This window comes from Ambystoma mexicanum, chromosome 5q (genome assembly GCF_040938575.1).
Source record: "Ambystoma mexicanum isolate Mex_15411 chromosome 5q, UKY_AmexF1_1, whole genome shotgun sequence".
In the NCBI taxonomy this organism is placed as follows: Eukaryota; Metazoa; Chordata; class Amphibia; order Caudata; family Ambystomatidae; genus Ambystoma; species Ambystoma mexicanum.
In genome coordinates this window covers 106,883,427-106,901,066 of record NC_090933.1, presented here as the reverse complement: position 1 = coordinate 106,901,066, position 17,640 = coordinate 106,883,427, and the positions used below count along the sequence as shown (strand labels likewise).

The window sequence follows — 17,640 nt, the reverse complement described above, 5'->3', positions numbered from 1 at the left end:
GCACGATACGCCAATAATCCGGCGGCAGGTTTTACTGCCAGTGCTTTAGGTGAGGGTTCGCCACAGGCCTTGTAAAAGGGGATGCACTTGCAGGGTTCGTGTGAGAGGGGTCTTTTCAAGCAATGCGCGCAGTGCCCCTCTCTCCATACACTAGGCCACAATCACCAAACTGGGGCGGCAGAGGGGTGTCGAGGAAGCCGCCCCTCACAGGGGAAGGGGCTCAGGCCGGGGAGGGGTGTCGCGCTGCCATCCATCCATCCTCCCCCAGGGCGCGGTGGCGGTGCAGCCCCGGCAGGTGGCGCCAGGCGGCCCGCAGCGCCGCATCCCCTTCACCGGCGCACGCACGCCCGCCCGCGCGGATCATCGGGCTGAGCAGGGGACGGCGCCGCCCGGGGGCAGGAGGAGGGAACGGGGGGCGCCAGTGACCAGGGGCAGCGGGAGAGGAGCGTGGAGGCAGCAGGCAGCCCGGAGCCGGCAGCGCCGCCACGGCGGATTTCCTCGTCTGTGTCCCGTTGCTTGGTGCAAATGTGCAGCAGGAGGCGGAGGAGGAGGCGCCATTGACAGGAGGCAGCGGGATCCGCCGGCGGAGCAGCGAGGACGCGCCGGCTCCTGGAGGGAGACCGCGGACGGTGGTGATTTCTGGACCCCAGCTTTTTTTTTTTTAAAGATTTTTATTTTTTCTGCACCTGGTGTCCAGGCGGAGGTGGGAGCCCTGTGACACCCGCCGGGCGCCTGGCATGAGAGTGGAGTGAGGGCGGCGGCGCCCACGGGCATGAGCCCGCACCCGAGCCGGAGGGGCACCCGAGCTAGGGGCAGCCCGGCCATGCTGCTGCTGCTGCTGCTACTGCTGCTCGGCGTGGCATGGGGAGCCGGCCCGGCCCGGGGCTCGCGGGGCACGGCGGTGGGGCAGCCCTCCAACGGCACCCCGCTCTCCATCATGGGTTTAATGCCCCTCAGCGAGACCGTGGCCAAGGGCAGCATCGGCCGGGGCATCCTGCCCGCTGTGCAGCTGGCCATCGACCAGATCCGCAACGAGTCCCTGCTGCAGCCCTACTTCCTGGACCTCCGGCTCTACGACACGGCGGTAAGAGCTCTCCCACCACTGGCATACGGGTTGGAGCATGGCAGCAACCCGCAGAATTCCAGGGCCCGGTCTCTCCCCCCAATGCCCCCCCGCCCCCTGGTCGGAGGCAAGCGGGAGTTCATTGATTGTGCCACACGCCAACACACACATATATTGCAATCGTGCCTCAGTACAATTGTGTATTTCTTTATTTTGAGAGCGGGTGAGTGAAGTGTGCAGGTGGCATTTGTGCCTGAGGCTTACTACCCCCACCCACGCACACACGCCAGGCACCGTGTGCACCCTCGTCGGCGTGCGGTGGAGCTGCAAGGATGTGGCGGGGGCGCCGCGTGGACATGCCCTGCATGCAGTACAGCTGGCATTGGGTGGCATCCAGGCGTCCCCTGCACGGGCGGCAGGGGCACTGCGCAGCCTGGCTGCTTTCCGTGGGGGCCTCCCCTCGTGTTTGCCTAGAGGACCCATCGATGGGCGCCTAGTCTCGGAGTATTGGTGGGGTCACATTTATATTTCGTAGACACCTGCAGACATAACCGCCGTGTGATTGCACTGCACGGGTGGACGCTTGACAGAAACCTGTGGTGTGTACGTTGTTCCTCCCGCCCGTTCCAGATGTAGTGTGGCGTGCCTTTTGAGCAACAGATGCGCGGTGGCAGTGTGTATGTGTGTGTGTGGGATGGGGGTGGGGGGTGGGGGGCAGTGCCTTGTGTGTAAAACCAGAGCATGCGTGTGAGCCACCCCCCCGGTGCCCAGCTGGGGCGGATGTGCAGTGGGAGGGCGAGGGGAGGTCGCTGTCCCCGTAGCTTGTTCGCAGGATGGAGGAATCTGTCCTTCGCGAGGTGTGCATCGCCTTGGAATACTAATCAGGGGGGGGGGGGCTGGAGGCTGTGCCGCGCGGATGCGGCGTGGCCTGTGCCCGTGTGTGCACACCCGGGTCCCAGAGCCTCACCCCCCTCTCGTCCACTAACACGGCAGATCATAGAGTCAGGGGCACGGGACGTGGCCGGTGCATGGCATGTGTTAGGTAAACACCACACGCTGCACACGCCCGTGGGCTAAGGCACACGATGCTGTATTTCATTGTTTGCTGAAACGACTGATTATATTGAATTGAAGTGATGCGCTGGGAATGTGTGGGGGGGGAATGCGGGGGGGGGGGTTGTCTATTTTGGCAAGGCCTGGGCGCCTGCTCTGGCAGTGCGCTGTCCGTGGTGCTGCCAGCGGCGCAGCCTCCCGCTCACGCTGGGCCAGGACGAGGTGACGGGCTGATGGATGTGGAGGCATTACACGCACTGACTTCCATATCGATTTGCGGGGGGGGGGGGAGCGGCGGGCGTGCAACTCGTGGTGTGCTCCACGTCTGCCGTGGTCCCTTCGACACCACGGGGACTGTCTTTCCCCACGGAGCCCCCGCTAAATCACGCATTTCTGTCACGCACCGAAGGAAGCTGCCGATTGACGGAGCACCTGAAGGGGGCAGCAGTTTCTTGCGTGAACGCCGGCGCTCCATTTCCAAGGCAACCCTTCCACGGCGGCGCTTGCCCAAATTGCACCCCTTAATTGCACGGTAGAAAATAACCGCTGCGTCTTTTAAACGTCATCAATCCCCCCTTCGCCCCGTTTTAGCACAGATGCGCACCTCTACGCCGAGGACCTCGCGGCCGCGTGAGGGCACGTGCGAGGCTGCATCTGAGTAGGGGTGTGTGCACGGCACCCAGTGTGTGTTGTTGTTTAGCGGGTGCCTCACACACACCACATTCCTGGGCCAATAACCCCCCACACCCCATGGTGCCGTAGCCACGTCACTGACACACGGCACCGTGGCTGCCGTGGGTATATGAATACACGGCACGTCGAAGGCAACACCATCGCCGGATGCTGCCCCCCCACTCCTCCTCCACACCCCAAACCTTCACCCTCTTCTCTTGTGGGATTGCCCATGCATACTGTGATAACACCCCGCCCCTCCAAAATAGGACCCTTCACACCCGAAAAGGGGACGCATTGCCTTTGCGTGTCATACCATTAAAGGAGAGTTCCGGGACTTTTTTTTTATTGTCCCTACGGGTCGGCCATGTGTTTGTAAGCATAAATCGGTAGATCGTAGGAAACTTTCCTATGGACCTTACCCGACTTTTCGCCCCTTATCGCACTCGAAATCAGCCTCCATTTTGTGATAATCCTATCATTCCGCCGCATCGACCTGGCTCACCTGCCTTTGCGGCACTAAATCAAATCCCCCGCCCCTGAAACAGACTTTATCAAAACATTCATATTCCCCGCCTCTATCCGTGACGTGACTGAGCTGCGTAGGCAAACGCGCCCAGGCGTCTTCTACGCGACTCCACACAGACCCCGGAAATCAACACAGATCAGCTCACAATACTGCGCGCCACAATTCGGAATATGAAACTGTACTTTGAAATCAAACCGCAAGATTGTACATTTGGCAAAGTACGTTTATTGGACATCAAATGTTTAGAGAATATTCAGCGATTTGCATTTTTATTTGCTCACGTTCCAAAAAGTTCGTATTGAGGAACGCGATGGTCCTTTGCTGTACACAGGGTCTTAGAGCATCTCACAATACAGCGCCACAATTCGGAATGTGAAACCGTGGTTTAAAAGCAAACGGCAAGATTGTACATTTGGCAAAGTACGTTTATTGGACATCAAATGTTTAGAGAATATTCAGCGATTTGCATTTTTCTTTGCTCTCGATCCAAATTAGTTCGTCTTGAGGGAAGCGATGTTCGTGTGCAGTACACAGGGTGTTGGTTTACGATAAAAATAAGCTCTTCGGTCGCACTGATAATCGCATGGCTGTTCCAACAACGAGGCACTAGGCCACCACAACGGTAGGTATGTTGCATCTAACCGTTAGTACCGCATAAGGGCATACTTGTACTTGGCGATCGTCCCATAAAATGGTCAGGGTGGTAACGTTGTTCACGCGGAGAAGCAACTGGCGGCTGTAGAAGCCGTCCGCCGGTGTCTGGTACTCGTGACACAGACAGTAGTGAATGATGTACCTAAAAACATAAAAAATGAAATTAGTCTCACCATCAGATCCTTATTAAAATTATTCATTTCATAGCGAGGACAGCGCTACTGGGTGTACACAAGTGTTTAAAGGCGTGGCGAGGCATGGAGGGGGGGGGGAGTGGAGTACAAGGTAAGTAGCATAAAATAATAAATAAATAGGGCCAGCTGGTGGCAAGTGCAAGGTAAGTGCAGAACAAGTGCTGGGAAGGGGGGGCTGTAGGATACTGAGACAGTCCCCCAGTGCAGGGGTTGACAGGGAGGCAGTGCAGGTGGAGAGTGGAAGGGCCCAGGACTGAGGTCGCAGACAGTGGACCAGTTGTAGCAGGGGAGAGGGAGAGAGAAAGCAGAAGCAAAGAGGAAGGTTTTGAGGTGCTTCAGTAAAAGCAGATGTTTCTCCTCAAGATAGTGCGCGGTAGAAAACAATATGCCACATAGAACGAACAAGTACAACTGAACCCGTCTTTAAAGCCACTGTATAGTAATGAAATTGCGGTATAAACTCATCAAAAGTTACTTACATTATATTTGCATTTTCCATTGTGTCTCTGTGTAGGGCAGACCCGAAACACCACTCCTTCTTTGCCGACGTTACTTCTTCTAATGAACGTGGCTCATCGTTTCGTTTCTGAAATTTTATTCATTATCTTTTCTTAGTCTTTCAGGATGGTCCCGGCCTGTCAAGGTCAAATCACAATAGAACCTTATATTGGGTCGTGGGCCGTTCCGCCACCCGAGCAAAACATCAAAGCAGCTGACCTTCACTTTGAGCGAGCACACATTTCTAGTTAGCTGCAGTTAGTTTTAGGGACATCTTGTCTGCGTGCCTTTTTTTTTATTGTCCCTATGGGTCGGCCATGTTTTTGCAATACGGAAACATTCTATAATTTTTGTAAAAATGATTTATATTACTGTTTGGTTTAATTGCAATGGGCCTGCAACATGAGGAGACTCGAGAGAACAGACAATCAAATTACAATCATTTAAACCGTGATGTGTATTTCTCAATGAGCTCTGCTTTAGGTGGACATGGAACAGAGGCAATGTTGGGTGGCAATGCAGTTGTCCCCTGCATAGGTTCGTTCACCACTCCATGTATGTGCCTATCGAGGACATCTACGATAAGTCTCTCAATAAACTCATATTGCATATCCTCAAACACTGGTTTGATCACCCATTGTTTACTTCTTTTAGTGAAGGCCTTATTGTAGCGAAGCGTCCCTAAAGTTCCGGTCGTCCTACTTTGTTGACGGCCAACATTATGGTTATGTGCCAAGACCGCTAGAAGAGTCCGATTTTTCATGCCTTCCATGCCAAAATGCAATCTTTTGGGCCTGTACTTTAGGCACATATTGTGGAACACCTCCAAATCTCCTGTGTGGCAGAATTCCGTGAGTCCCCTCAAATCTCTTGTTATAGTTTTATCAAATACAATCTTTTCAATGGCCTTGTGAGTGGGTGATGAAGGAATCAACCACTTCTTCTTCCGTGCCTCCTCTGTGGACAAATGGCCATGTTCACATTTGTGGAAATGCTCATTTGTCGACCATCGATGTACGTTGCTACAGTGCAACATTACTGACCGCCATTTTTCCAGTAGAATTTCCAACGACCCTTCACATGTTTTTGAGCTCCACCAAAGATGGTTGCTGATTGACTTGGACCACTGTGAAATACCTTGCATATCTTTTTTTTTTCCTGCAGCCGACAATTTTTTATTGATTGTTTTTGCAAGATGCCATACGTCAAATTGGTGATTTATATTTTTGTACTCTTCTCTCATTGTCTTGGCAATTGAAACGTGTCTGTCCGTGGCTATCAGGTCGATCACCATTCCCCGCGATTGTAGTTCTTGCAATGATGCTACAAAGCCAACTTTCTCCATGGCCACTGAGGATGTACTTTGTGACACCTGCACGACCACCGAACTCACAATTTTCTTACTTTCCATGTCCTGAAAGTGGTAGGTGCAGTACTTGGCTGAAAATCCTGGGCTGTCGCACTGTCCATCACCGGCTAGCCTGAAGCGTTTGCCCGCGAATGTACTTTCCATTGACATTTTTTCCATTCTCCAAGCTTCGCTGATGGCTGGAAATAGATAATCGGTTTGGTATTTGTAGAACTGACTTTTCGCAATGAAATGGATTCCCACAAACTGAAAGAAATACTGTAACTTTTTAAAACTTGAACCACTAAAAAGTGCGGCCGCTGCACAAAGTAGATTGCCTGCTGGCAGTTGCCCCAGCATGGGTTGTGCAGACCATGCGAACGGATGATATTGTGTACAGGTGGCATGTATTTTAAGGTTAGTGCCTCGAATTGCACGAGTCACATTAATCAATGGCTCCCCACATACTTCCCCACCAACCGAATGCCCACATTTCATCATCATAATAATATCCATCAAACAGCTATCGAATACAATGAATTTGGCCTCTTTCCTTATACTGTCACTCTGCATCCCAGCTGGTTCGGCCTGTAACGTTGAGGACATGTCACTCGCATGAAAGGTACAATCTCTGATATCGTCTTCCGCTATGCTGAGTGATATTGATGGTGTTTCATTGTCGTCCACGTCATTCTCTTCCATTGCAACATCTGTTCCTTGTCCGGAGATGGGAGAAAAAAACAATGTCTTCAACTTTCGCGCGCTCTTATTTTTTGCGGGTGTGGATTCTGTGAATTGATCTCCGACTGCATCCAAACTACCAGGAGGACATTCACTATCAATGGCTGGTGGTGGTATAGCTCCGTTGTCAATCACTTCATATTCTTCCCATTGGCACGATGCATCTCCAGTCTCAAGTCCCTGCCAAAAGGTTTGACAAGCAACATCTCTCGTTCGCTTCACTGTCTGTGTAGATCTAGTTCTTACACCCACTCGCAACTAGAGGACAGATTAGAAAAGGGATGTTCAGTTTAAACACAACTTACAGTATTGAACTATTGACAGTGAAAGACAACATAATATAGTGAACAGGACACTAACCTTCTTTTGCTTTCTTTTCTTTGAAACTTTCTTGCCTCGAACTTCAACATCTGGACGCTGTTGCTCCGACTCGTGTGTGCATGTCTCCACTTCCTCTCGCGCTGCAACGACTATATTTTCATGATAAGCACATCCATCACTCACTGAGGCTCCATCGACTCCCTGAAACATAGAACTTTCATTAGTATGTATAATAATATTGAAAACACAAAATGTACTTGGGGACCAATACCCATACGTACATCTCAATAGCAAAACACGAATGAACGCATTGTGTAGAACATTCAAACGACAATAGTTCACGCATTGTTGATCTAGTTAGATTGAACTGTCAAGATCCATACCTCGGGCTCCGCATAGACTTCCATTGATGATATTATTGAAGATGACGCTTCAGCAACTCCCTGAAACACAGTAATTGCATTAGTATGCTTTTCTATTTTGTTAAAAAGAACATAAACTTTGAGCAGGCGTCAACGGCTCATCTAAATAGACCTGCACAAATGATCAGTTGTCTAAAATAAATAATGGATATGTAAATATGATTCGATTTGCTCGATCGTTGGAAGTGTCACCACCCAGAGATCTGCATCAACTACTAGGGGTGATGTTCTTGTAGAAGAAGCTCCGTCATCTCCCTGAAACATAGTACTTGCGTTAATAAAGAAGGAAGTATAGCGGATGTAATCACGTCATATGATTTCGCTTGATCGAGCTGTCAGTATCCATACCTCGAAATGCATAAGAACATCAAGGGACGATGTAACTGCGGTGCACACTTCTGCAAGCTGTTGCGCCGACCCGTAACTGCATGCTCCCCCTTCTACTTGGACTAATGCTCCATCGACTCCCTGAAACAGGACTTTCATTAGTAATGAACACAATATTGAAAAAAGAAGACAAATAGGAGGGCGACGACAGAAGGACATATCAATGGCTAAAAACGAAAGAAACATTGTGTGTAACAATCACGCTACAAGAATGCAAGATCTGATGATCTCCATCGATGGAACTGTCCGGAAACGTACCTCGAGCATCTGAGTGACATCTACGGTTGTCGTCAATGCGTTGGACTCCTCAGCATCTCCCTGAAAGACAGTACTTGCATTATTTTGGATAACAATAATTATAACTGAAAACAAAGACTAGAGGACGAGTACAAGGGTGTACCATTAGGTAAAATAATTACACGATCAATTAAAACTATTGATTTACATGCCTAAAACAAGTCAGTGTCAGAATAGCTAAGTAAGATTACCCGATAGGCGCTTGAAGTGGCTGATGACTGCAATAACGACACGGATGGAGAATCTTCCGCCTTCATATTGAGTGGATACATAAATGGGGAAATTATTGTTAGCTAATGCTACACACTACCGCAAGGCCGAGAGATAAATACGTAAACTTGACTCACCAGTGGAGGGATGTGGACGAATAGAGTGGGAATAGCGGTTGAGAGCAATTTTCGCCTCGCTCGCGGTGTTTTCTTCTTTATTAGCAATGATGTGGAGTACATGTCTGGGCTAAAGTGCCTGCTGCAGATGCGGTATCGATCACCCCTCTTGTCCGCAAAGACTTCTAGGACTCTACTTTCTAGCTCAGAGGCTGGATATCCGCAATATCGGACCCATTCTCTTATCTGATCTATTGTCTTAGGGAAAACATGCATTATAGTACCTTCAGATTTGTTATGGGTCTTCGAAGGGCAACCGCCAATGGAACAGGCAGGCATTATGGAAAGTTCTGAAAAGTAAAGATCAACAATTCTCTATGAATACCAATGTGTTAAAACAGTAAATGACACATAAAAGGTTCAATGCAAGGTCCGTTTTGGTTCTTGGAACTATACACGTTATTCACATGCGGATAAGTATTTCAATAACTTTCAAAAAATAGAAAAAGTAATTTGACTAAACTCAGAACATGTGACTAGTTCCTTGCATGTACTGTCGTGAACGAAAAGAAAACATGGATGCAATTTGATGACTACTAGCAAATAGATATAAATTAAAAAATTGGACGCAAAATGATTATGGTACATGGACTTACCTTGACGAACAAACAGTTAGATGCAGGGATCAGAGTAGTTTCTTGTCGTAGAACAGGGAGCAGTTCACAGGTTGCAAACTGACGAGTTTGCTCAAAGTGGTCACGGAAGTTCACAGAGACGAAGAGCAGATAACCAGCACCTTCACGGGTTGACTAGCAAAGCGCAAAGAAGTTCTCATTAGAAATATGAAGTGGGTTATAAAGAATTCGAACCAGGGGTGTGTTTGTGAATGAATGACGTGTATATGTCGTGGCATTATGTGGATTGCAGGGGGCCGTCCAGCGTGAGGGGGATGCTTGGCAGGAGACACGGGGTCTGGAGGTAGACATGGGAACAACAAACCCATGCTCTATAGACCACTTTGAAGTGTACATGGTCTTTGGCACCTCTTGGCCTTTATCGCTCCCTGACAGCTCCACTTGCCAGCAGCTCAAGTACCCCGGTGCGAACTGCCTTTGATAGGGCGGGGGGTGGATCGGGGCGGTGGTCGTGCAGACAAGACACAGGAAGACTCGTGAATGGAGACACACTTATGTGGATTGCAGGGGGCCGTCCAGCGTGAGGGGGATGCTTGGCAGGAGACACGGGGTCTGGAGGTAGACATGGGAACAACAAACCCATGCTCTATAGACCACTTTGAAGTGTACATGGTCTTTGGCACCTCTTGGCCTTTATCGCTCCCTGACAGCTCCACTTGCCAGCAGCTCAAGTACCCCGGTGCGAACTGCCTTTGATAAGGCGGGGGGTGGATCGGGGCGGTGGTCGTGCAGACAAGACCTGTTTGCCGCAGGGCCTCACCAAGGAGAGGCCATCTAACTGAATGTAAGAGGATGGCTGCAGGATCTACTACATGGAAGGCAGGGGGGTGAGTTTATAAATACCTCACCCTCCCAGGAGAATATACACTAGATTCATTTAAAAAATCAAAACAACCATTGTTAAAATATATGTTGGGCTTTATTTTAGATTTTAATTAAACATAAATAATAAACATTACACATTGTAAAGTTGAGGTTGCAGCACATCGAGGGAAAATCCGCGGTATTGTCCACTGTCACTGGGGAAATGTTGTCTAATGGCAAGTACCGCACAGGCAGGTATTACTCTCCGAACGCGGTGTCCGAGCCTCCCGTGAAGCCACCAAGTGAAGCAACGATAGGCCACCAGCCTGTACCACCTGTGAAAAAAAAAGATGCAAACTGTATTAAACTGACCAAACTTTCTTATCAATGTCGATTCAGGTAACACATGTCATTTTCCTTAGAAAAAAATTATATCTAGAAAATGCACTATATGGAACCAATTTACATGCGTTCCAATGATATGTAAATGTAATTTTATATGTGGGAGACGACCATGAAATAGTGGTGGCATCACTGACATCACAAACAGAGTATACTTACTCGTTACTCGGATTACGCGGACGAACAGTGCCACGAAGTTCGTGCATAAGCACCATCATCATCCTCAACACTGTCCGTGAGAGGCAGGCTTCCCTGAACTCTGGCAGCTCGGTGATGCATTGCGGACTTTGCTCGCCTTCCTGCTGACTTTGCTCGCTTTCCGAAATGTAGGCCAAGCACCCGGAATTTTCACGGCAGCAGCAGTTCTCCTCCTCAGTTGGCATTAGCTCGCACCGATTGCACGTGCACCAGGTGGAGACGCCGTCCATGCGACATGGTCCAGGCTCTTCATCCGTTGACTGGTCCTCCCAACTGCCGTCCGAATCCCCATCGTTTTCCCGTGCTTGCCTTTCCAGTAGTTCTTCCTCGGTGTACTCGGGCTCGTACATATACGGCATTATTGTGGCCATTGTGCGGTAAAGATAGTAAAATAATTTATAGCGGTGGTACTGGTATCTGTTCACACGGGCTACAAGCGGCGAAGGTAGCTGACCAGAGCACTGAAACGAGTCACAGAATACTCAAAGTAACACAGAGAGAGGAATGGAATCGAAAATCTGCTGCTGTATGTTGTGAAACGGTCTGTTTATACTTATTGGGGAAAGAGGCGTCCTGCCATTTCCATGGCAACACGTCAATAGCTGAGGCGCAGCGATTGTTGACACGAGACGTGCTTGAAATGGGCAGTACGCGTCTGCTGATGTCAGGCTCAGGGGCGGGGGATTTGATTTAGTGCCGCAAAGGCAGGTGAGCCAGCTCGATGCGGCGGAATGATAGGATTATCACAAAATGGAGGCTGATTTCGAGTGCGATAAGGGGCGAAAAGTCGGGTAAGGTCCATAGGAAAGTTTCCTACGATCTACCGATTTATGCTTACAAACACATGGCCGACCCGTAGGGACAATAAAAAAAAAGTCCCGGAACTCTCCTTTAAGGTGGCCTCGCGCGCCGACGGATGTTGCTTTGTGCGAGGTTAAAGGCTTGAGTGTAAATTAGCAAATGGCCATCATAGCGTCTCCGGAAGTGGTTTCATCGCTTTCTCGGGACCTCACCGTCCCTCGATATTTAGGGGACGCGCAGAAGAGCTCCCCGCTGCTCTGCAGCCCCCCGCCCCCACGCCCCCCTCTCCCCATCCTGTGCCAGTATCTGCGCGCTGTTTTCCGCTCGGAGGCATTTCCGCCTTTCAGATTACGGCTGGCCCGCAGGACACCCCAGTCATCGTGCAGGCGTGAGGGGCGGCTGCGCAGCAACGCTACGGCGCGGTGCAGGCACCGGCCAGCATCCCCACGCACAGCCCCGTTCCTTCCCTGATATTTTATTTCCGGAGCAGGCATTTCGCTTGTAATTTGGAATTTGGCATCGATGGATTAGCTCGGCATCTTGTGTGTCAGTCCCTTTCCGTCTGCACCCCATTCCCCATCATGGGCATAATGCAGGTTGCGGGCCCCAGTAATACACATCCCCCCGACCACGCGTCTGCGTGCTTGTGTGATCTTATGCAACACGCCAGTGCATCTATCAGGCGCACGCGCCCACGCCTTTCCCCGCTATTATCTGATCGAGGAGCGGGAGGGGAAGCGGTGTATCCGGGAGTCCCGTCTTCTACTCACATCTTCAGCAACACATTGCAACACAATGCCTTCGGGCTGTTGCCTGCTCTACAAATATGAATACATACATAAATGATTGCTCTCCCTGGTGTCTTCAATATACACACAAAAAAAAGGTTCAACAAAGGACGTTGTTATCTGACAGAATAGCACCAGAAAGTGCAATCCACTTATTTTAACAATTTCTCTCAAATCTTTGTTTCTTTTTTTCGTCAACCACGTGCAATACAGTGCAGATAAAGTGCTGACTATTAGATCACAAATACACCATAGCAGTTACTAAAATCACTTACCAGCCAAAAGGCCAAAACAGCAAAGAAACACAGTCATAAAAATAATCTTTTCAGACACAGTTGCTTCATCTCCTATTACTTTTAACCGTGCTGATTCTGGTTCTAAATAACATCTACTGTGTCCGTCAGGGAGACCCTCATCATTTCTAGCTCCCAGGGTGTCGATGTAGGTACAGTTGTTAATTCATTTTTACTGAACACAACGTTTCGGCATTGATTCAAACCGCCTTCTTCAGGACCAAAAACAACACTAAAAAATGCATGGGTGCTTTCAGGTTGACACAATCCATTCGTTTTGTGACCGTGCTCACATGGTTTGTGCGCCACTCAGCGTGATATTCATTCATCCTTTGTTGCTGCCTTTCCTTTGTAGGGGTTTCGTTCCTTTTCTTTAGTTACTATCAGTTTCAAAGGCACAGCACCATCAAATGTGCTTCACAACATGGTGAGATACACAACGCAGCCACCTTAAAGGGTCCCTATTGTGTACTGACATACTGGTCACATACACAACACAGCCACCTTAAAGGGTCCCTATTGTGTACTGCCATACTGGTCACTCCTAGGTGCAAGTTGACAGCAGGCACAGCATACTTCTTCCCTTCGTCCTTTCAGCTGGTATTGAGCATCTGTTCGTCTAATCGCATCTTGGCAGCCCTGTGTGATCTGGGGCACAATCTGCTAACCTCCCAGTTTTCGGTGTGCTCTTTTCATAACAAGATCTGCCCCTGATTCATTCAACAATTGCCAACACATGCATCGAGCAATTCCTCCTCTAATCGCGTCTTGGCAACACTGTGTGATCTGGGGCAGAATCCGCTGACCTCCCGGTTTTCGGTGTGCTCTTTTCATAACAAGATCTGCCCCTGATTCATTCAACAATTGCCAACACATGCATCAAGCAATTCCTCCTCTAATCGCGTCTTGGCAACACTGTGTGATCTGGGGCAGAATCCGCTGACCTCCCGGTTTTCAGTGTGCTCTTTTCATAACAAGATCTGCCCCTGATTCATTCAACAATTGCCAACACATGCAGTGGGATTCCATAATCTGTATTGTACATTTATATTAAAAGTATAAAATAATACTTTTCCAAAGCAATAATAAATTAAACAATTGGATCATATTTTTTCATTAGCATTACATGCTGGCTCTCCCACGTCACATATTAAATGAATTTACAATTATAAAGACACTATTGATCCATAAAACTGGACCAACCTGCAACTCCCTCTCAGAAAGGAAACCTCCCTCACTTCCTACTGCAAAGCACTGAAAACCAAGATGTTCAACGAGGCACCTCCCGCTGTCTGTCCCCATGTAACCCCTGGAACACTGTAATACTGTAAATACCTGTACTGTACACATGTTCCAACCCTGTCCTGCTTGTTTCCTTCACCATGTTCATTGGTATGTACCTAAGTGAATCATGAATCTTCTGTAACAGCGCCCCGATGCCTCAGGACCGCTGCACGCTTTATACATTCAAAAAAATAAATAAATACAAAATAAATAATCAGCTGAGTTTACTGCATCAGCATTCCTCCTGTTTAACTAATTTAGCAAAGCCTTGTCTGCAAATTGTCCTACTTCCTTTTAGAACGAGCTCAGGTTGGATAACCAGTTTCCAATTCTACTTGTCGACATCCACCTCTTCTGCCTGACGTAAACTCGGGATGTGCCGCGTTGGTGTACCTGTGCACCAGAACAGGAGAATCCAGGGGTCTGCAGCCTCTGGTGCGCCAGATGTGTTACACTACCTCTCACATCAGCCCTAGCCAGCAGGATCAATGATGAGGGATCATGGGATTCATGGTCTTTTGGTCTAAAATTTCGATCGGCCCTAGACAGCTTTTTCATTAGTCAGGGAGCATGGAAGTAATAGTGTTTTGGACTACAACTCCCAACAGCCCTAGTAAGCAAAGTTAATGGGGAGGGATCACAAGATTCATAGTCTTTTGGACTAGACATCCCATCAGCATTAGGCTGCATAGTCAATGGTGAGGGATCATAGGATTCCTAGTCTTTTAGACTACAACTCCCATCAGCCCTAGCGAGCAAAGTCAATGATGAGGGATCACAAGATTCATTATAGTCTTTTGGACTAGACATTCTATCAGCATTAGGCTGCATAGTCAATGTTGAGGGATCATGGGATTAATAGTCTTTTGGACTACAACTCCCATCAGCCCTAGCCAGCATAGTCAATGGTGAGGGATCACACGATTCATAGTCTTTCGGACTACAACTCTCGTCAGCATTAGGCTGCATAGTCAGTGGTGAGGGATCATGGGATTCCTAGTCTTTTAGACTACAACTCCCATCAGCCCTAGCGAGCAAAGTCAATGATGAGGGATCACAAGATTCATTATAGTCTTTTGGACTAGACATCCTATCAGCATTAGGCTGCATAGTCAATGGTGAGGGATCATGGGATTCATAGTCTTTTGGACTACAACTCCCATCAGCCCTAGCCAGCATAGTCAATGGTGAGGGATCACACGATTCATAGTCTTTCGGACTACAACTCTCGTCAGCATTAGGCTGCATAGTCAGTGGCGAGGGATCATGGGATTCTTAGTCTTTTGGACTACAACTCCCACCAGCCCTAGCCAGCATAGCCAATAGTGAGAGATCAGGGGACTCCTAATCCGAAACTTCTGGAGAGCCGCAAGTTGCAGACACCTGCCAAAACACTGAGTTCTTGGTGCTAGTGATCTCCAGACGTCATTCTGCTTGCGCCGTGTTACGCTTGTCTCTGGTTGTTTGTTTCACAGAGTATTTGGGATTGGCGGGGATCATTTTACCGTACAGATTCTTTTGCAGTTTTGTGCAGTTTTTTTGGGGGATGAATTTGATAAAAACACAGATGCACCTTTTATGAGAAATCCACAACATATTATGAAGTTCCAGGCAACGTGGCATTGAATGTGTGTTCCCAGCGAAGCAGCTTCCAGCCTCTCTCGAGAAACATGTTGCATGTGCTCTTCGTTTGGGTAATAATTAACACCAGAATCTCCCGCAGCTTCCAATTATAGGCACATTGAACCAGTGTTTGATCATTTTGACGTCCTGCCATCTGATCAATAATCGAAGGTAGGAATCTGATGTGACCTTGGGGAGGCTGAGGTCTGCTGAGGTCTACTGGGGACTTCCAACGTGTGAGCTTTGCCCCTTTTACCCAATATTTGAAGTCTCCCTGGAATTTATTTGTTAAATAACCGTTTGGATAATCTGGGGAGTATTTTGGTCTGGGGACCGGGCACCGGCTCGTGTATTGATTGCTCTGCCGCAGCATGATTTATAAACTGTAACTATGAAGCGGGAGTCATGGCAGGGTAACGGGGTGCAAGAAAACCTACATTTCGCAGCGGGGAGGGGGCTAACCCTTCAAATGTTGGGGAGGTGCTAACTTCATAGGCAGTGGGGGAGGGGCAAACTTATTTGTGTGGGGGCCTTCTAACTTCTTTACGCATTCTAATTAGCCTATTCTAGTGCACCTTGAATGTTACAAGCAGTTACCTCCCTCCTTTCAGTCTGAAAGCACCCACTTAAGGACTGCTGTGAGAACGAGCGGTCTCCTGTCCCCTCTCTACCTACCCTTCCAACCCCCCCACCTGCCATGCAAGTACTAGCCCCACATCACGATTTCAATTGCCTAAAAATGTATGCATATGAATGCAGGTGCTAACAGTGAAATGCTTTACGTTAGTAATTGCAGGGCCTTTGTTAACAGCGAAGCCCAGGCGGGGAGGGGGCTAACCCTTCAAATGTTGGGGGAGGTGCTAACTTCATAGGCAGTGGGGGAGGGGCAACAAGGTGAAGATACTCGAAGCCCAGGCGCCGTTTAATGTCTGTGTCCTGTTCTGTCCGGCCGGCTCTGTATCTCAGCCAGGTTGGGTTCAACATACCCCAAAATCTTTGGGGGAGGGGGGGCTGGGACCTGTCAGCTCTACGGTGTTGCATCACTGCAGGGTAACATGCAGCACCAGAAGACACAGCAGGGTGGTATAAGGCATTTCAATTAATTTCAGCATTTATGTATAGTGCTATTGGCAGCTTGCGGGAGGGGGGGGTGGTGTCACAGACTTTCACCAATGTACAGTCTAGGAAAAGGGAGGTAGCATTTGAGGTGCACTGGCAGTCTTCTGTGTATTTGTGTGTTGAGGTTGCATGGCTGTTGAAGAGGGTATTCAGTCTTCCCTGCTGCAGAACATGGCGGACCACAGTGCGATGTGATGGGGTGCTCACATGGTGTAAGACTTGCTTGTGACGACAGATCCTAAAGTAGGTCCCTGAAAGCCAGGAGGTCAGCTGTGGTCCTGCTGGTAATCAGGCGTGTGCTCCAGAGGCGTGGTGCCATTGAGCTGATGGATCGACCGTCATGGCGGGTCAGTTACTGTCCGCATAGAGCCAGACTCTATGCAGTCTGTATGTAACCGGCTATGTAACAATATGCTACACACTATGTAACCCTGTGCAGCCCTATCGCCTGCCATGTAACGCATCATGTACAATTAAGCTCACATACCTGCAACTGTAACTAAGTCGATTTCTTGCAACACCGCCACTATGCCTCTGGGCTGTTTTGTGCGCTTTCTGAATGAAAATAAATAAATAAATAGACTTGTGGCTTTGCTGGGTCTGGCAGGGCAGCGTTTGCAGTGCTGTACATTTACCAGCTAAGTATGCAGCCGTTTAATGTGTCAGGCCTTATGGTACGTGAATTTGACTCCCGCATTGATAGGAAGTCAATGGAGCTGTCATAATGTTAGTGAAATACATTGCAAGTATCTTCACCTTGTTGCCAACCTTACTGCAATATTTTAGTCCAGCTGGAGTTTGTGGATGTCAGATCCTTCTGGGTGCCGAACAGAGTAATACGACGAAAGAAGAAAAGGCGTTGGGAACTAGTTCCGTAGCGAGTGGGTGTCTGATAAACTCAGTCTAAGTAGTTTAGTGGTCTGAAACCATTGGCTCTTCAGATGTGTTGGACTACAACTCCCATCAGCCCTACCCACCATAATAAATGGTGAGGGATCATGGGAGTCATAGTTACCTAGCCTCACGATTCACTCAATATACTCCAGCACGTGTACTCAGATCTGCACAAATTCAAGGTCTTGCAATCCCTAGATTCAAGCTTCATTCTGCCGGTGGCGCTAGCTTCCC

General features: G+C 48.9%; 1 protein-coding gene across 1 annotated transcript in view; it reads left to right on the top strand.

Moving 5' to 3' along the window:
- The first annotated feature begins 213 nt into the window (after positions 1-213).
- GABBR2 (gamma-aminobutyric acid type B receptor subunit 2) overlaps positions 214-17,640 on the top strand; it is a 2,296,575-nt gene continuing 2,279,148 nt past the window's right edge. The window contains exon 1 of the mRNA XM_069620609.1: positions 214-1,084. Coding sequence (XP_069476710.1) covers positions 773-1,084 — 312 coding nt within the window. The 5' untranslated portion in view covers positions 214-772. The remainder of the gene's footprint in view (positions 1,085-17,640) is intronic.